The sequence below is a fragment of the Micropterus salmoides genome, unplaced genomic scaffold, assembly GCF_014851395.1.
Source record: "Micropterus salmoides isolate LMB-PRFRI ecotype aquatic unplaced genomic scaffold, ASM1485139v1 Ms_hic_scaffold_4, whole genome shotgun sequence".
Taxonomy (NCBI): Eukaryota; Metazoa; Chordata; class Actinopteri; order Centrarchiformes; family Centrarchidae; genus Micropterus; species Micropterus salmoides.
This window is the reverse complement of record NW_024043372.1, coordinates 35,844,033-35,863,766: the sequence shown is the minus strand read 5'-3', so window position 1 is coordinate 35,863,766 and position 19,734 is coordinate 35,844,033. Positions and strand designations below refer to the sequence as shown.

The 19,734-nt window shown below is 42.1% G+C and overlaps 2 protein-coding genes across 3 annotated transcripts; one reads left to right on the top strand and one right to left on the bottom strand.

Moving 5' to 3' along the window:
* The first annotated feature begins 620 nt into the window (after nt 1-620).
* On the top strand, nt 621-7,470 carry LOC119885647 (cytochrome b561 domain-containing protein 1). Its single transcript, XM_038695773.1, has 3 exons — nt 621-1,582; nt 1,949-1,986; nt 4,543-7,470. The coding sequence occupies exons 1-3, from the start codon at nt 1,426-1,428 to the stop codon at nt 5,047-5,049; spliced, it is 702 nt and encodes a 233-aa protein (XP_038551701.1). The 5' UTR covers nt 621-1,425; the 3' UTR covers nt 5,050-7,470.
* A 427-nt stretch (nt 7,471-7,897) lies between these two features.
* Nucleotides 7,898-19,581, bottom strand: zbtb40 (zinc finger and BTB domain containing 40). 2 transcript variants are annotated; one of them, XM_038695770.1, is made up of 12 exons: nt 19,463-19,581; nt 18,539-18,730; nt 17,519-17,952; nt 17,150-17,361; nt 15,856-16,069; nt 15,096-15,497; nt 12,967-13,173; nt 12,423-12,587; nt 11,268-11,482; nt 11,024-11,180; nt 9,580-9,818; nt 7,898-9,364 (listed from the first exon to the last, which is right to left on the bottom strand). In XM_038695770.1, exons 2-12 carry the CDS (start codon nt 18,688-18,690, stop codon nt 9,149-9,151), a joined length of 2,613 nt encoding a protein of 870 aa, XP_038551698.1. In that variant the 5' UTR covers nt 18,691-18,730; nt 19,463-19,581; the 3' UTR covers nt 7,898-9,148. The 2 variants fall into 2 exon arrangements, with proteins under 2 accessions (XP_038551698.1, XP_038551699.1); XM_038695771.1 differs by having other exon boundaries at nt 17,150-17,334.
* Nucleotides 19,582-19,734: the final 153 nt, after the last annotated feature.

The window sequence follows — 19,734 nt, the reverse complement described above, 5'->3', positions numbered from 1 at the left end:
GTTTGGACTACCTGGGTGCACAGCATGATCATCGAATAATGGAGCCACTTTGGTTGATTTATTCCCAAAGATGTTAAGATAATTAAATTATCAGTACTGTTGTGGTGTTACAGCTAATTTTAGAGATTTTCAATTTGTAAATTAACTTGATTCTGCTGAAGTGTCCCACTTTTTGGCAGCATGGTGAACATCAGGATATGGTGTTTCTTAAACGAGACAATTAACTAATAACACAGGATATTTATTACAGAAATAATAACTGATCAATAAATCAATTCATCCTATATACGGTAACAATGTACCATAGATTGATGGGAATGTTTACTGTAGAGAGTGAAAGTGGCATCGACGGTTTTTTAATGATGCCCTTTAACGTATTAGAACAATGCAGACCTAACCGGCCTACGTTTTTATGTGCGTCAAACATGTTCTTAAATACAGAATTAAAAATGTGGCCAGATAAATCCACCTCTGGTTGATACGATTGCCTAGTTTGTGTCTCCCCTAATGTCAATACATGAAGATAGAATATGGACGGTACATTAAAACGCCGGGACGACCCTGAGCAGCAGGAAACGGAAGGGAGTCCTCTCGCCTGTCGCGCACTCTTCGGTGTCGACTTTAAAACGAGGAAGTGAAACCAAAATATGAGCCGCCAGCAGAGGAGGTGTGAGGTTTGCAGTCGGCCAGTTTGTTACCTGTCTGCGTGCATGGCAGCCGAGAAGAGACTGCACGGTTTCCCCTCCTGATTCAGTACGTACCAACAGTTGCTTCTGTCCACAGTCGGCCGCGGCTGCCTCGGAGGGAGAAACGTTACAGCGGCGGATTTATTTCTGATGTGGTCAAGCCAGAGAAAACTATCCACGACTACGACTGGCTTGTTAATTGGTTTTTCAACAACTGTCTTAAGACGCGTTGCACAATATCTGGGACATCTGGACGTTAAGATGTTTCGCGCAGAATAGAGGACTTTGGGAGACGAACGTCGCCACTGGACAGTGACAGGACCTCAGAAAGCACACCGCGAGGGATATACTGCAGTTAGTAGAGTAAAATAAAACAAACAATTGCGCAGTTGCACACAAACTCATGTTTAATAATAATGGTAATTATTTAATAATTTATTAAATTAGACCGATGTGTTCACACCAGTGAAAAAGAGAAAGAAACCACAAGTTGCTTTACTTGAACGCAATCTCAAAGAAACTACACACCGGAAGTACTAGGTGTTGTGGTGTCTAGCTTCACTAAGGTCATGTTCATCGGATTGTCTGTGTGTGCCGGAGCTGTGCGGATCTTCATCTTCTTAACTAAATAATAATGGAGCTCGTGCAACGTCCCTGCAGCACACGCGCCGCGTCTCTCCGTGTTAGCCCACCTTTTGCATCCGGCAGGTAGCCACCGGGCGGGTGGTGGCTCAGCGGCATGCGGTCTGATGTGGAGTACAGCCCGGTGGGAGAGGGGCCGAGTCCGCGGGACTTCTGGCTGTACGTGTGGCTGCGGAGGGCGGCGGTGATAGCGGCTCATGTCACCGGCCTGGGCCTGACCCTCATCATCTCCGTGCTGTCCAGACCCGGAACCAGTAAGTGCATATATGTCTGGATATACAACCATTCAGTAGATTTTATGACAGGGCTTTTACTCCTTTTATTATTACTCTGAAGACATGTAATTGTACTGCTATATGTGTGTTCTGTTTATCTCTATTAGTAGAAAATAATTATTACTAATAAATCTATGGCTTTTTCAAATGGAATAATCATTGGATAATCATTTTGGTCATCAGAAATTGGATAGAATCAAGGGTTACAGTGAGCCCTATAGAAGCCCTACTGCTTTTAAACCTGGAAACATGATTTGTTTTCTGATCACTCAACAGTTTTTCAGTAATGACCATGACTCTTCTTTTGGATTGTAAGAGGCTTACTGGTGTTTATTTGTTTTCCAGGTCTGTTTTCTTGGCATCCAATGTGCATGTCGGTTGCAGTAAGTTTTAAGTTCATGGCTTCTCCCTCTCTCTCTTACATGCTCACACACAGTAAAAAGTCTCTGAGTCATGATTTCAGTCTCTCTACACTTGTTGTGGGTTGTGTACTTATTTCTTTTCTTCACAAGTATTTAATATAATAAGTGTGCAGTTATACAAGATAAAATAATTAAGCATGTAAGTCTATTTCTTATTAGTTTGATTAGTTTTCTTTTTCATGATATATCCTTGCTGTACTTCGTAAACATTTAAGTACCAAACTGTACATACTACAGCCAGTGGATTATATTCACCAAAAATGTGGATATTTTCCTTTTAGGTGACTCAAAATGTATTTCAAAATCTAGTTTTAATCGGCTGATATTATGCTTACATTGTGCATATTCCAAAAATAGATATGTGTGTTATGTAATCACATCATCATCGACTATACTACTTGGGAAGGGGTTTAGGGGAATACGGCAGCCCTAGTGAGTTTATGTGGCCCCGCTCCTAATTATAATAAAATAACAAAATCTTTACTCTAATCATAATGTAATGATCTAGAAATTGCAAAAATCGTATCACATTCTATACAAACCCATAGTTTTCATCCCATACTTTTCAGATCTGGCTTAAATTTCCTCCTTACTTTGACGCTGTAGCACATCTCAGTGTCCTGTGTTTTCATTGTAGATGCATTGTCATTGTGAATGCTACAGCAGTGTTGTTAATCCATTAATGATTAACATTCTACAGACAGATCTTTCAGTAAGGATGCGTACAAAACACAGGGAAAAATGAGGTCGGAAAGTAATCAAGTGATATCTGGTTGTTCTGAGAAAACAAATCAAATGTAACGTAATAAAATACTGAGGTATATGACTTCACCACTATTTCTCTTTAGTTGAATAATAACTCCTGCAAGCACTTAACCTTCACGCCCTCTAGCCTTTGGGTCTCCATCTTCTTTCCACTGTGAATAATAGATAGGAGGGGTTGGGAGGAGGGAGTGTTAACACTAAAGACTGTGTTGCACCACTGCGTCAGCTCATTGTGTTACAAACTGACCTAGAATGTTAGAACAGGTTTGGATACTGAAATGGCCTGCAGGTTGATGTTGAGGTTTTCTCTTGTCATGGTTCATGGCAGTAGAGTAATTAATCGGTCGATATGCGTCATCACAGTACGTCAGCCACGACAACTTACTGCACAAACATCATGCCTCTCCTGTCAGAAACATATCTTCCCTTTGATTTAGGAGTCCATTTTGCCGTATTCACCGCATACACTCACACACACTGATCTCAGACTATCAGGGTAAAGTCTAGTCCGCAGCGTTCATTAAAATTTTTTTATTCAATAGCTTCCCTTTTTCATATCAAAATGCTTTTTGATTGCCATTCAAAGACTCACTCGCACACCGTCAACTGCGTATCCAGTGTACAGGGTTGTGGGGCATGGAGTTATGCAACAGCCAAATCTAAAACAGTGAAACCAGTTAAACAGACCTACTGTAAATGAAAGTAGTCATCACAGCTCAATGGAATGGTGCCTTGACAGTCTTATAGTGACATAGTGGTTACGGCCCCAACACCAAAAGAGGACATGTTGGAACAGAATATATTCAGACAGATCAAAATTGTTGATTTCTGATTGGCTGGCAGGTGTCTGATAAATGATGTATGTGGACACCTCATACTTGCAAATTCACACTGGCAAATTACCTAAGCACAATAAAATGTCCTAAACTAAGACAAACATTGACTATAAATATATATATATATATACTTTTAATATTTTTACAGAATATTTATATTTTTTATTATTATTGTATTTTTTATTAACGCACACAAACACAAATTGTACTGTTTTATTTACTTATTTAATGAAATGTATGGGGTTGATTGTTGTTGTTTGACAATATTGTTGTTATACATTCATGCCAATAAAGCTGATTTGAATTTGAATACTTGCTGCGGTTTAACCACTGTTCTAAATTACTGATCAAGCGTTGCTGTGCCGTTTCTGTGCGGAGGAAATGACCATATATGGAACACCGGCTCCGTCTGGCTCTGTATGTCATAGAGCGGAGCCGTTTGTAGAAAAAGCAGTTCAAACAGAGCGTTCAGAACAGGAGGAAATCTTGAGGATTTTGCTCACAGGGAATTCTTTTAAATACTTTAACCTCCTTATTTGAAGCTTTGGCCATGGTTAACATGAACATCCTACATTGTAACGTTGTAGATAAGTCATAAAATGTGGAAAAGCGTAATTAGGTCTCTTTTAAGTCGCAACATGGGAAAAATATAGAAAATCACCATTCTTCAATTTTCGTGCTGCATTACAATTAAAGGATAATTCTGACTTATTACAAACATTTTTCATAATATTGGCAAAGATTTCTATCAGAAATATTCTGCACATAAAAAAATAATGTACTTTGCCTCCAACTAATCCTTTATTTTCTTATATCAGAACACCTTGTTTTGTGTTCTCCTTACTCTTTGTGTTTTGCTAAAAATACTGAATGCACCTTTTATTAAGACATTTCTTTCTTTTCCCTCCATCTGCAGTACTGCCTGTGTATGACTGAAGGCATCCTTCTCTTCTCGGCTGAAGGATCTCCTTTCTGCTTCAAATCTCGGCAGGGTAAAGTTCGTCTCCACTGGTTCTGTCAGGCTCTGGTCCTGATAGCTGCGGCCACTGGGCTCGGCTTCATGGTGGCCAGCAAGAATGTGTCCGAGCTCCCCCACCTCGTCACCTGGCACAGTTTGCTTGGCGTTTGCACCCTGGCTGCCACCGTGCTTCAAGCGGCTTGCGGTATCTGTGCGGTCTTCCCTAAGCTACTGCGTCCCTCCTCCTCCCCACCGAGGCTGAAGCTGTACCACGCCACCTGCGGTCTGGTGGTCTACCTGTTGGCCACAGTGACCGTGGTGTCTGCCATGTTTTCCGATTGGTTTCAGGCTACGGTGAAAGGGTTGGCGTGGTGGGCCTTCCTCCTGCTGCCCATCTTCCCTGCCCTGGTGGTGATGAACCAGATCACTAATGCCTACCTGACTCGGAAGAAGGTCACCAGCTAGGAAGCATATAGCATAAGGCAGACTCGCTTTATCAACTCAGTGGCCATATTGGATTTATTTTGTTCTCACAGGCCCAGAGAATCCGGTGGAAGCAAGAGTCTTCCGCTAAAGCAGCATTTGAAGATAAAAGGGAGAGAGACCGACACAATATCTACACAGAAAAGCAAAGTTTAAAGCCTGGAATTTAGTTTTACTGCTTTCCAAGATCTCTGTCAGTTACAGGAGCCAGAAAATTCCAAAGGGGCAGAGCCCAGGTGAAGACGAGATTAGATATGCAATTTGCATTTGCGCTCACTAATGATCCTTTTCTACCCTCAAATTATTTATTTGTGCTCTCCACTTTCTCCACTTAAATGTGTGAAGTCATTGTGGCAGAAGGAACTGAAGCTACAGTTTGTTGTATCTAGTGCAAAAATGTTAGCGGCAGGCTAGCAGCTTTATTTTAGTGTGGGGGAGTTATCTGATTTATTCTGCCTAGAGTAATGAAAGAAGTAATAATACACATGTTGGGCATACGTTATTAATTGTATTGTGTGCACATATTTTAAAAAAATGTTACCCCTGATAGCTCCTGCACACTTCAATACAGAACTGCAGCTTAAAGTAACATAGGAGAAACCAAGAGACGGCTAGATTTTTAAAGTATCCAACTGGAAAAATCCAAACCCCCTCCCATCAGGACTCCCTCCAAAACCACTCCCACAAAACACATTTTAATTCTCAATGTATACACGCAGAGTGTGTGCAGGTAGACGGACAGGTAAGCAGGCCAATCATTTCATTCGAACGAAATGATTGGATGTGCTACTGTGTATATATGTTTCTTTTTTTTTAAAAAACATTTGACCATGTGATGAGAATTTCAACAGATATAACAACAAATGCTTTTTAAGTAAATTGCTGACTCCAGCTTTAAAGCACTCTGACATCTGTGGCTCCTAACATAAAGGAATTTTCAACAACACTATATGGTTTGGCTTGCCAAATGTAAACACACATGAAAGACAGGACAGCAGGGTACGGCTATCCTGACAAACCACTAGAGAGAATCCCATCATGCACTCTGTGCCTCTCTCGAGGAATATTTCTGTTACAAATGCAGCGAAAGTGCATGTACACTGGTTTCTGCAGGGATATGAAGCAGCTACTACTTGTCGTGTGATGACACAGCTTCAGCAATGGAAGTGTTGCGGATGACGACATACCCGCCCGTAAATTCTATTTATTTATCCATTTGTGATGTTTGTGTTGTGTTTCACAAAGCTTTACGAAGCTTCTTTTAGCTTGTTGTTTGGTTGTCTGGTACATCTACTCTTTAGTCTCACACCTATAATCAACCCAAGCAGAAAATCTCTGATAAACCCACTGTACACCACACGCGCTGCACCAAACAGCAGCCAGACATTTTGCTCAGCGCTCGGTGGACACCAGAGCTTAAAGGAGTAATGTTGGACTACTACTTGTCAGGTGAACACTACTCCTAAATGAATGCTAACGTGAAAGCATTGTCACTGCTGTCAGGGACTGGTTAGGTTACAAGAATGACAGCATTGAAGAGTGACACATGTAACCTGATTTATGAGCTACTGTTCACTTTTGTCACGGGGCTCCTTTCTGTCTTCTAAGCACTTCCTTGCTAGTCATGCTCTTTGTGCTCTATTTGCTTTTACAATCACAAGGGAAAAAGAACACGCACCAAAGGCACAAGCTTCCTCCCAGCAAAGATGCCATGGTCAGTCCCAACAGAAGAAGGCAAATGAAACCGCTCCAATCATGCTTGAGCTTTACGTTCTGTCCAGTCCACTCAAGACCTCTGCAAAACAGTCAGTTCAGCAATGCTATTACGAGCCAAGGTAAAAAAAACAACAAAAAAAAACAAATCAATACCATGTCTCAATAAACCAGCTTCCTTATAAAGGAATATCAAGGGCTTTGGTTCTTCTGGAGTTGTCTTCCTAGGCAGACAGGATGACAGTCTGCAGTATATTGCCCCAAACAAGTACCACCAATTCAAATCTCATCAAACTATGTAATTTTTACCTACGTATCTTCAGCCATTTTAGACCATCAGAGTAATTGTGTGATACTGTGCACAAAGCTTGTTGGGAAGGCTACACCGCATAGGAGCAAATACTGCCCGACAGGCTGAATTTAGGGCAAATAAAAGTCTGTCGGAGCTGGCGCAAACAGGTTGCTTTGTAGTTTTCCAGAAAAGCAGCAGGTTCTGTTTTTTTCAGGCCACAATAATCAGGCCGACGGCTCCCTGAGACCTGCGCGATGGATGAATGTGGAGTATTTTTAAATGGTGTGAGAGAACCTGATGCACAAAGACCTACTGGATGTACATGTACTGATCCTCCAGCACCTTGCCTCAATCTCTTTGTCTTATTCGCTACTAGGAGGCTTATGCAAATACAACATCAGCAATTTAGCTGTCCTTTAAAATCAGGGGTTCTACTTGAAGACGATCTTTTCTGAACTGTTTACAATCTGGTATCACTCCAGCCTGGATGAAAAGCACGTAATGCACCTGTACAAAAGTGGAAAATGTCATTGATGAAATAATGGATCTCAAAATTCCAGATTCAGTGTGTGAATTTTGAAACGTCTCTCTTACTTTTTTTAGAGACCCCCCTCGTTAAATGCTATTAATATCCAACTACATCCCTATAGAGGAAATCGAGCTCACACACATTTTCTTTGTTGAACTTTCTCCTCAGGACTTTGTCGTATGAGCCTGTTCAGTGTTTTTGATCAGAATGTAGGTTGTAGGTTTGTATTTGTCTGATTCTTGTCAGCAGGTTGCTGCCTGTGAACCGTCTGTAATAAACAAAGAAATACATTAGAATTTGTTTTATTTGATTTTATTCCTTCAACGTCACATTTCTACTGGTGATAAACTATTTCTGCACTTGTGTATATGTTTCGATGTTAATGTTCCTGGTAAACTGCACAAACAGATGTAGACAGCTACACATGGAGAGATGTGTCACAGGCCGCAGAGAGCTGTAGGTGTAAGAGGAGAAATAAGTTCACCGAGCTGTGATTTTCACTGATATTCAACAATCACACAAGTGATACCGGTTTCTATACCTACACTAGAAGAGAATAACCCAGAATGCAATGCGGCCACAGGTAACCTTTGTGTCTGGTCTAGCGTCGTCATTTTAAAGGTTAAGGTTCCCAATATTCTAGTTTTTTTCTTATTGTCAGCAAAATCCTATAGGTATCTTTTTTTTTGACCAGTTTTTCTGAAGTCTTAATCAACTTCCAGCTGACTCAGGTTGGTGGAAAACTGAGGCCTGTCTAGTGCAGACTACCACAGTTGGTACTGTGAGAATAATTATAAAGATCAGTGTCACATTAATCATTTATATGATCAAATCAGCTGCGCCCCACCCCACCCCGTAACTGCAGAAGTAGCCCTGGTAGGGAATCACTTATTTCATTAATAGCCCGGGTGTTGCAAATTAGCAACTGCTAAAAACACTATGGTACACACATTGGGGATTGCTGTTTTCTGTTTTTCTATGTTAAAATGTATCAGTCCCTAATAAAAAATAAACCATAAATAAATACTAAAGCACCAAATGTGGATGAATCCACAGCTATTAAATATCCTGTTGCAGTAACATTTTCCCAAAAATGTTTCCAAGGTCAGGAACTTCCACACTCGGCTGATGGCCTGACCTCCAGCTTTAACAAATAGTCCACATTCTGTCTCTAACGGGTTGTTTTCTGGGAAATGTAGTAACTGAAGTAGGAACAGACAAGGCTGCCTGAGGAAGGTCATGTTTGTGTTTAGTTTGTGTTTATGCTTTTGTGTTTGGTTTTGACTTTCCGTGCTCTTCTGGGGCGACTCTCATAAGCTGGGTTCCTGTACATAAACTAAAGTGAACCACACATTCACCACAGTTATTAGAACTGCAGAACTCTACCAGAGAGAATACTGTGGTGGACTAAACATGAGTCACAAACACAAAGAGTCCATGGCTTGTGAATTATGTCTGAATTAGCCCGTGTTGTCGGATTAATGATCAGAGGAGACAATAACCATAAAACTGTCCAGAGTGATCCGCCGAGGGTCAAAGTTAACCCTTTAGGAGTCAGGATGTGGCGGTTTGTCCTCACAGATGAAGGTGACTGAGCTGTTCAGCAGTTCAAACATGTTGACCTCCACCACCTCCGCTGATGATCCGCCCTCTCTTTCACCTGCCAGAGCCACAAACACCTGCTGGGCTGCTGCCAGCTGTGCCTGCTCCTCAGACATGATTGACTCCGCCCCTTCACTGCCTGTTGGATCTGCTGAAATCACCTGATTGGACAGAGAAGTTGTTTGTTAAATATGTAAATTTTATTAAAAAGTTATTAAAATAATTAGAATTTAGAAAAGAAAAGCAGGGGGTAAAAATAAGAAGCACATAAAGGAGTGTATATAGTATTTAACAGATGAAGGCTGAGTTGACATGCAGAACTCTTGCGTGTCCGATATTTCCCATCTGACTTTAGTGCGGCAGCAGAGCTCCTTACTGTGCGCGAGGTGGAGGCCTGCCCCTCTCCGGCCCCCTGCTCCTCCTGTGCCTCCATGTGGCAGGAGAGCAGGTGCTCCTGCAGCTCCAGCTGGGAAGAGCAGACCAGGGAGCAGAGGGAGCAGCTGCATGCTTCGCTGCTCTGGCTGATGTGCTGGCTGCTGATGTGCTCTTGCATCTCCTCCTCCCCGCCCAACACAGCCGGGCAGTAGGGACAATGCAACGTTGATGATGCCGAGCCTGGAGGACACACAGCATCAGTAAAGACAGCAGATGAAGCGCTGCTGTTATTTCTTTATTTTCCTTAAAGCTGGGAGTGGTAACACTGGAGAAACTAGCAAGAGACAGCTAGATCTGGAAAGTATCCAAGCGCATAAAATCCCACCCCCTCGCTCCAAAGCCACACCCCCAAAACACATTTTCATGCACAATGATTGCACGAGCAGAGTGCACGTGGGGTGGCAGGTAGGCAGGCCCGCTATCATTTCATTCGGACTGTGTGACTGCATTTGATTTACTGATTGCTGTCGGGATGTGAAGAAAATGCAACAATGAAGGCAAACCTTTGCAAATTATGTTAAAGGACAAAAATCATCCAATTCTCACATTTATTTAATTTGGATTAAAAGTGTCAGCATCACAACTGATTGATCATACTAATGTTTCGGTCGCTCTGGTGTACTTTTTAAAGTGATTCAAAGTATTAAAAATCTGGACTGCCTTGTTTGTAATCTTTCCGATAATCTGAAAACCATACGTTTCGTGTTACGTTTCTCTTTGTCTTTAGGTAGGTTGGGGGTCCACTATGGGTCAACTTTGGCCCTTCTTTCCTGAATGGTTGGTCATTCTGGTTACTGTGTAGGGGAAAAAAAGTGTTCAAATCGAAAGGGCTGAGGTCAGAAGTGATATCTGCTATACGTTCTGATTCATTTGAAAAGCCTGCACTGCGTGATGGCTCTGCAACAGTGACGTAACAAATGTAACAAAAATCACAGCAGACACACACACACGATTGGCCCCTGTGACGGATTACTGCATCCATATAATCTGTCTGCGATCTCCCTCTCTAATCTCTTTTGGACACACAGGGATTAAACGTGTGCTTGGATTAAAGAGATAGTGGTAAAGAGGTATTGTTTAATCACATTCTTGGTTTTATTGTTCCTCTGTTCTTTATCTCTTGTCAGATATTGTTTCAGCACCAGGAGAAGACAGTGAACAGTCGCTCACAGTGAAGAACAAGGCACTGGATTATTTTGTTCTTTCCACGGGTCTCTGATTATTACAAGTTAAACTGATACAGTAGATTTCTGAAACATACCTAGAGTTGAGATGTAGCAAAAGAATTCTCATATTTTCTCTGACAAATCATTTTCCTGGAGGCCCGTGTTTGCCGTTATGCCACCACTACCTTGTGACGTGAACCCGTATCGTGTCGTCCTCACCTTGGTGCTCAGCTGCCTGGTGTTTGGCCACACTGGCGGCGCTGGGAAAGAACTTGAAGCAGACGTCACACTGGACCAGGGTCTTGAGCTGCCGGGTGTGGCTAGCAAACACGTCAGGGTGGTTGGTCCTGTTATGATACCACAGGCCTGACAGTTGCTGTGGCAACAGAGAAAGACATGCATAAAATACGCTTAAAGACCGGCCATGGACTCAGAGCTGTGGAGGTGAACACCCTCGTCCTACCTGGTAAGACTTGTTGCAGAGGTCACAGCTGAAGGGCTTGGTTCCAGTGTGTGTGCCCTTGTGTTTGTCCAGCAGGACGGCGCTGGTGAACACCTTGTTGCAGGTGGGACACTTGTGGAACTCTTTTGGGTGGAACTCCTGGATGTGCTGGCGATGCTCCTCCAACGAGGAGAAGCTGAGACAACACTTCTGACAGTCGTGAGGCTCCGACAAATCTGCCATTAGGTTTTCGCATACAAGGAAAAGAAAAAGAAACGTCCTGCAAGTTGCAGTTACATTTGTGATATCAGGCCATTTAAAATAAAAATGATTTCACAAATTATTTCCCAGCTTGCAGTTGTGTATCATCTTTTGTGTGCATGTGAAAAAACTAGATATGTGCATGCAATTTTTTTTCACATACACACAAAAGGTGATTTAGCAGACTACAGACAGGGAAATTATTATTATAATATCATTTCAAAAGCTCAAAAAATCTATGACCCATATCTGCTTCCATATAGTCCAGTTGTTTAACCTCTCAACACCTTGCTAAACTTGTATTTTGCCTCTTTAAATCTTATCCAGTCCACACCAGCGTTTTAGCTGCGTTTCAGGGTTGATGCCGGTTGCCGGTGTAAATGTGAAGCAGGCTGACAATGAGGAGGAACTGTTACTGAAAGTAACACGGGAACACAAAGCCACTGTGGCGGCGGAAAACAGACAGAGTCGTCTAAACGCCACAGCCTTTGTGTACTAATACAGGATGTTGATGGCAAACTAAGGACAATAACTAGGAAACCCGGGTTTGTCCCCTCCACACACAGCGTAGAATTCAGGGAGGAGCATGGGCAGGATTCCCTCTCCTCCCGTTCTTCACTACATGGACAAAGGTGAGGGCAACTTTGACCAGAATTTCCAGTAATTGCATGGATGAGACGAGGAGAAAATCTAGTGGAGTTACTTCTCTTATGTTCGTAATCTCTTCTCTGGTCAGCACTGAATTTGGACACATAACACGACAAAACTGAGCGCACACAACATGTTGAGGCAGCCATGCAACTGTATAATGTCTAACTATCGAAGAAAACCATCTTTTCTATTTGATGCACCTGTAAATGACGCACACATAAACACTGCAGAAAGACCTGAATGTATGTGTGTGTTTGCTCTTACTGTGGAAGTTGTGCAGGTGGACGGTGAGCCCGCTGGCCTGGCTGTAGCCTTTGCCACATTCTCGACACACATAAGGCCGATCGCCGGTGTGTGTTCGCACGTGACGCGTCAGTTCAATGGACTGGGCAAAGATGGCCTTACAATACTGACACACATACATCTTCCCTAAAGACACACAAAAAAGACAAAAGTGAATGTGCACAGATTGGACTGACTGGACACGCAAATCATGAGGCTCAAGGCAAGGCTTATCGAAAGGGTTGAGCATTCAGACAAACTTTTCAGGCTGCCTCATCTCACAATACATGATAGGCCCAATTCCAGATTCATTTTATTAATCAGGATGGTGGATTGCAAGTCAGAAAATAAGAATTATTCAATATTATAATATACTTTTAGTGAAATAATGGTTTGAACAAAAAATCTAGCTAAGCTAACTAACTAAAATGACAGTCAGGGGCGGACTTCAACTTTCAAACTTCCAACAGACCTGTTAACAACAAGCTACTACCCCAGTGTATGTGCGACGTTGTGTGTGTGTTACCCTCAGAGTGTTTCTTCTTGGTGTGGTATGCGAGTGCAGCCGCCACACTGAAGCTCATGTCACAGTGTTTGCAACGGTACGGTTTCTCTCCCGTGTGCAGCCTCATGTGATTCTTCAGAGACGAGTTGGCGCCAAACTTGGCGCCGCAGTCCTCACACGCAAACGGTTTCTCTTCAAAGTGCTCGGTACGCTTATGGTAAATCATGCCTGAAGTGTGACAAGAGAAAGCAGACCGACGACACCGTTTAATCCCTTGAAGCATGCAAGAAGAAGAAGAATTTACTACACAAAGAATTCTTACAGAGAAGAACAATAGAAGCAGAACAAAAATATAAGTTAGATAAAAATAAATTAAGATGCAGTAAAGTTGATTATTACAGCAATTTACTTTTAATTTTACTAGTAGTGACGGAGTAGAAAGTAAGAAGTTATTTGTTGAAGAAACAATATTTATAAGAGGGACTGATGAAAAAGAACACTGATATTGTAAAAAATGACGAGTAAGAAGTCCACCGACTGCCATGATATTGATACTTATGTGCACAGTCAAAAACATTATTGAATCCATAGCAAGACCTCTAACCCATATTTGCAATCAGTCCCTACAAACTGGTGTCTTCCCAGATAAAATGAAAATAGCTAAAGTAATACCAATATATAAAACTGGAGACAAACATATACTCCACAAGTACAGACTCATCTCATTGCTTCCACAGTTCTAAGTGATGCAAACAATTTAAGTAGTTAAAATATATCACTGAAGTGGGGGTAGGACAAGAAAAGTTATTCGAACTTCTTCCTACCCCCTTTGAACATGACTTAGATCATCTGCTGATGGTCTTTTTTTGTTGATTGTTTGTTTTTATTTAGTTTTGGTTGTTGTATTTTAACATGTTCAATAAAGAGTTTAAAAAAAAAAATATAAAAATAAAAAAGCTTGTCCGACTCGCAAAAATCACGGGACTGTAGAACATTTGCAATTAAATTACAGAAGACCTGCAACGAACATGTTAATTTTGTAAAAAAAACAAAAAAAAACCCCAACTATAATATGATAGTAAAATAATTTTGGGACAGGATGATATTTAATTGCTACAATTGTAAAACAGGTGCATGTTTAACAAATTCACAAAATTTGAAATAAATTTCTCACATAAAACAGGTTTTTTTCCCCTGGAAACTACATATGAAAAGAGGAGGCTGTATTATATTCAAGAACTACACATTTACGCTTTAACTATAGCAGATATTCTCTTTGAATGGAGCGAGAATGATTCATATACCATTTGAATGTTACATCCACATAACAGAGTGTTGCATAATGGGCTGTTTGTGACCTTAAATTTGCTAGGCTAGTGAGTTTCTTCCAGTCTGCTCGCAGAACGTGTTTTAAAGGAAATACATTTCCAACAAGTATAAATAAGTCCAAAGCATCTCTTTACTGCTGAAATTAGGTGAGCAATGGATCACAAAACCCGTGTCTCTGATAATACCGTGGTTCTGATTCACAGAACGAATCATTTGTCGGTCCAGCAAAAAAGTTAGGCTTAAATAAATTTTAAAATGCGCTATTTTGTTGATGTAGCTGCCTCTCTGTGTCAGTAGTCCCCACTCTGTAATCTCCCTCAGTGTCCTGCCCACAGCAATATCTGATTTAACGTCAGAAGTAATAGCCTATCAACAAATCGGCCGCTCTCCCCTAACCCAGTCATCGCTCTTCAGAGTTCAACACTGCACGCATCTGTCTTTTCACTGCAGCTCTGCACTGCAATTTAAATAAGGTTTACTTTAAAAAGTTATTGTCTGATCAGAGTGTGTTAAAGAATAAGCTCAACATGACATTTGCTGTGCGTTTCTGAATATCTGACAGACGTCAGGTGTGACTAGTTACTGCGCTGATTTTCCCCAAACTGTCCACGAGACAATTCATTTATTTGAACTCTGCACTCCCTGCTTGTCTCTTTCCACCAGCTTTCCCATCGTGCTCCTCGTGAGGGATTCTCATACTAAATTAATGGGAGCTCGCAACTCACTGTGTGTCTTTGGCTCAAATCAGGTTCTAAAGGCCAGTCTGTACACCTGTATATGAATATGACATATTGATATTACTAGCCAGCTGGGATTCTCACCTGATGGGTGGGCGAAGGTCCGGCCACACAGGTCACAGGCCACCTTCTTCTTCACTCGTGTGGTGTTGCGGTGAGCCTCCGCCCGATGCCGCTGCAGGGCCCGCTGGTTGGCCAGCTTCTCGGGGCACTGTGGGCACTGCTGCTCACACTCCTGGGACATGGGGCAGCGCTTCGCGTGGGCCGACATCCGACACTTGAAGGAAAAGCCCTTCTTACACCAGCGACACGAGTAGGGCTTGGAGGGGGAGGAAGGGGAGGAGGAGGGAGGAGGAGGGGAGGAAGAGTCTGTGCATACAGTATTGTTAATGACTTTCTCGTCCTCTTCTGTCTCCTCCTTAATGTTTTCTTCCTCTCCCTCTTGCTGTTCTTCACTTCTGGTGCCGTTCTGTTTTCCTGAGTCAACTGTAAGAGATGGAATTAAGGTTAAAACCTGATGTGAATGATTAATATTAGGGCTGTAATGGTTCTGAAACCAAGACCTTAACCAGGACACTAAAGTCCAGGTCTCGTGAGGGACATGGGACATGTTGTACATATTACACCACAAACCTATTGTATTGTTTTCAACAAAACATGACTATTTTGGTTCAGTCACAACTGAGTGATCATGCCTGCAAGGTAGACTACTTTAAATAACCCAAGATGGAAAATAATAATAATATTGATGATAACAATAATAATGTAAATTAATAAAAAAAACATTTGGAGATTTTAAATGGACAGATATCCACTCACACAGGCATAAAGTGATCTTCTTTACCTCCAGTTTGGTTTCCTTCCGGCTCCTGTGTGTTCCCCTCCGTCTCCTCCACCAGAGACAGCAGTGGTGTCGGGAAGGAGGAAGGAGCTTTCTGTTGAACAGTCCGGAGAAGCCTGAGGAGCCCTCCCTCACTGAGCTGCCCCTCCTTCACCCTGCTCATCAGTTTCTCCAGCGCCGAGCTGGGATCTGCCTCCTCACAGCACTGACACACAACCTGGCAGGAGCACAAATGCACCTTCAGTGACCTCACCTCCAGAGATGAAATGCTTATATTAGAGCCCGGCTTTTATAGCAAATTGCACCCATTTAATAAGAATATTTCATCATACTTTGTACAGTTTGTTTCTGACCTGCTCTGTTTTAATTAGCCGCACTTCATTCATTTTTGTCGTCTTCATCTACAAATTCAGTATAGTGTGCATTACCACAGCATTCAGTACGACAGAGGCTCATGCCATACTCACCACTCTGCTGTTTCTCTTCTCTAACAGAAATACAGCTTAGATTAAAAGAAAAAAATTCAGTGGCTTTTAGGTTTCAGTTTCTTTAGTTCAGCGTTACGAAATTAAATGGCCAACTTCCTGAACAGATTTTTATAATTAGGCTTCGAGTAGCTTAAAAACTGTACAACCTTTTCCTGGTCAGAATTTTAATCTGAAACATCTGCAGAAGGTGGAAGCATATAGTACTGAATTCATTACGTACAGGTAATTCCAACCTGCTTTTATGGCCTTTACTCGTTAGATTGAATGCTGATTCAGCACTTTATTATTTTTCCGTATTGCGTATATGCCACACCGGAGCAGCGAACATTTTTGAGATCACTCACCAGAGCAGGATTTCTTTTGAATATAGGGCCACGCAGGATTTTGTATTCATTTTTGTCATGTACCCGTCATGTTTTTGTATCCACGACCCTTTTTCCACATTAATGTTATTTGTTTCCCTGCTTTCCTTACAACATTTATGCATTGCAACCATTATCTTTAGTTTTTCCTTTGATTCATATTTTGGTGCATTACACTTTATACCTAGTACTAACATATGCCACAATACATCTACTTACTGAATCTGCCATTGCCTAATAAACATGATTATTGTTTAAAGTAATTAGTGGACCTAAAGGATAGTAGGCAGCTGCAGGGAAATGCATAAATAGTTTAAAGTGTAAAAATGAATCTGAAGGAAACTAGAAAACGTAAAAAGGAAAAACATATTTGCAAAAAAACTATTAGTTGTTGAAGATATTCTAAGATTTAAGGCATTCAAGGTTCCACAGGGAGACCTGTTCTACCTGTCTCTCCTGTTCATCCAGGCTGCTCTGTGCTGCCTGGCTCAGCAGCTCCAGGACCGATGACATGTTGGAGAGGAGCTCCACAAGCTGAGAGGAATGCAGACCAATGGCAGGCCCATTGGATACCTTAGCTGCAGTCTTGTTTCCTTCCACTACGCTTTCTGCGGTTGTGGCTTCTTCAGGCTCTGTGACAGATGGGGTGCAGTCAGAACCTGTTCATACAGTAACACACTGTTGCTGTGTTGTTGTATTGGATTGCATTAGGTTGTACAACTGTGCCTAATAAACTGGTAACTCTGTATAATACCTTGAACCCATGTTGCAAAACCCCAAAACAGGCCTTTGACATGGTAAGCAGCTGAAACTGACCTGAGGACTCCGAGAGCTCCACGCAGGCTCTTTTACATGCTGGTTCCTCTGTGTCTTCACCTGCGCCCAGACAGTCTTGCTTCTTCAGCTCAGCCTGTAGCTCTGTCTTGTGTGAAATCGAGTCACCCTTGTTGGGTGAAGCTGAACCTCCAGGGTTCACAGCCTGAGCTTTGTTGATCACGGCGAGGCTTGCGGTCTGTGTAGAAAGGACTGGGACCGGGGGTTGCTGGTTTACAAGACTGGTGAGGACATTTTTGAAGCCGACAGCGACGTCGAACATCTGCAGGCTGTCTGCAGCGGCGGCAATGCGGCTGACGTTGTGTTTGCCTAGAGGCAGCTTGCCAGTGTAGACCATGTCCAGCAGACAGCCAAACTCCTGTGAGGAAACCAGGGCTGTATCGATGGAGATAGTGTCGGAGCCATCCAGGAGAGACCTGACAGAGATTAATATTCATTATCATTTTTATTCAAGTTCCCAAGTGACCATCCCATTATGAGTCATCTTTCCCTTTCTTAGTCATGTCTTTACAGCGCTGAATGATTATTATTAATCTGTTAAATGACCAAAAAAACACCATTGGATATATGGGGCGACTGCCTTCTGACAGGCATGTGCGTTCTGCCCACATACTGCCAGATATCAGGTAAATAACACTAGATGAGATACATGACAGACTGTGCCTTTTATTTTTTTCCCCGTCTGAAGCTGAATAAAGTTGTGATTCAAGTTCATCAATATAGGGACAATGTGGATGTCTACAACTCCAGATGAAAAGACTTGTTTAAAGAACACTGATATGAGACTTCACTTATCATCAAAGAGTTGAAACTGAGACTTTATACGTGCATTAATACATTTTAAGTTGACCAAGTCTTTCCCCAAAACACCTCTACCACAGAGAGCATGGAGATGGATTTGAAGTCTTGACTTTATAGCTGAAGTACAGATGCTAAACGCTTCATAAATCACTTGCAAACCGGTCTCTGCAGACCAGCTTTCAAATCCTATGCTCATGCTACCTGAAAAGCATGCTGGAGGCAGCCAGCACCAGTTTATGTGCACGGTGAGGGCTGTCTCCAACCAGGATGGTGCAGTCACAGAAGTGGCCCTCCTTCCTCAAGGCCCACAGCTGCTGCATCAGCTGGCTGCTGTAGTTGGGTAGCTCCATCATTTTCTTTGACGGTCTGGAGGTGCAGGATGTTTTGCTCTCTCTTGTATGGAGAGAACAAGTCATTTCAAACTCATTTCACAAAATTGGCAGTTTAAAAGAAATCACTCTCAGCAACCAGCAAACATATAAATTACAGCATTGAAAGTGGCCAGAATACTATAGTAACGTTACATCACTTTTATCTCCGGGTGGAAGAGCACGCACTTAACGCAGAGAAGGACGTACTGAATTTATTAGAAAGTTTTGTTTGAATTTGTTTACCATCCATATGAGTTGTTACCATTTTATCTGAATATTGGAACAGGAAGGACACGAGTGCATTAGTTGGAACTCTAATGTTGCTTATGTAATGTTATTGTGCACGTGCATTATGCATGCCAAATCAGCAAATGGATCATATTCTTAGGAAGTCTGAAGTAGCTAACGTAACGTCGCATTTACTTTCTATTTGAATGGAAGCTAACGTTACTGTGCCTTCGCAACATTACAAAGCAAATGCACATTTTATTAGCAGCCGGCTGGTTTAACGTTATTTAGGTTACAGGTTAAGGCTGCTAATGTTCACATGGTCTTCACTCAATATTTTCAAAACAGCCGAGCTAGCCGGTTCTAGCAAGTTGTCCGTCATTAGCTTTAGCCAGGGAAGCTAATGTAATCTAGAAAAGGTTTCTTATTAGGTCAGTGGACCTCATTGGGATTCAGGAGCACTTAAACTCTGAATAAACCACTGACGACCGTCCCACATGCAGCTTCCAGTCAATGGATGTTTTACCTTGAATGATTCAAACGATCCGTCTCTTTATTTAAACTTCTTTGCTGAACAACTCTGATGTGCGCAATAAAGCTTAGCCGTTTTGAAAATGGCGACAGGCGGTACGGCAACGAAATGGGGACAGTTCCGGTGTCCTGTCTGTTTAGGAAAAGCCCACCGTCAGATCAAGGACTTCACCTCTCAAGCAGCCTTAATATAAACCTGTCCGGGGAATTTTTTATTTTTTTTTAACATGAATGGGTTCAACCAACAACGAAGCTCCAGGTCAGGGA

What these genes read in the sequence shown, in the direction of transcription:
- LOC119885647 (XM_038695773.1), top strand. Translation starts at nt 1,426, where the DNA reads ATGCGGTCTGATGTGGAGTACAGCCCGGTGGGAGAGGGGCCGAGTCCG. An exon ending in GCTGTCCAGACCCGGAACCA is followed by an intron (nt 1,583 to 1,948) that starts GTAAGTGCATAT and finishes TTTGTTTTCCAG; the next exon opens with GTCTGTTTTCTTGGCATCCA. An exon ending in CAATGTGCATGTCGGTTGCA is followed by an intron (nt 1,987 to 4,542) that starts GTAAGTTTTAAG and finishes CTCCATCTGCAG; the next exon opens with TACTGCCTGTGTATGACTGA.
- zbtb40 (XM_038695770.1), bottom strand. Translation starts at nt 18,690, where the DNA reads ATGATGGAGCTACCCAACTACAGCAGCCAGCTGATGCAGCAGCTGTGG. An exon ending in TGGATGAACAGGAGAGACAG is followed by an intron (nt 16,070 to 17,149) that starts GTAGAACAGGTC and finishes TGCTCCTGCCAG; the next exon opens with GTTGTGTGTCAGTGCTGTGA. An exon ending in TCTGCAACAAGTCTTACCAG is followed by an intron (nt 11,181 to 11,267) that starts GTAGGACGAGGG and finishes CTGTTGCCACAG; the next exon opens with CAACTGTCAGGCCTGTGGTA.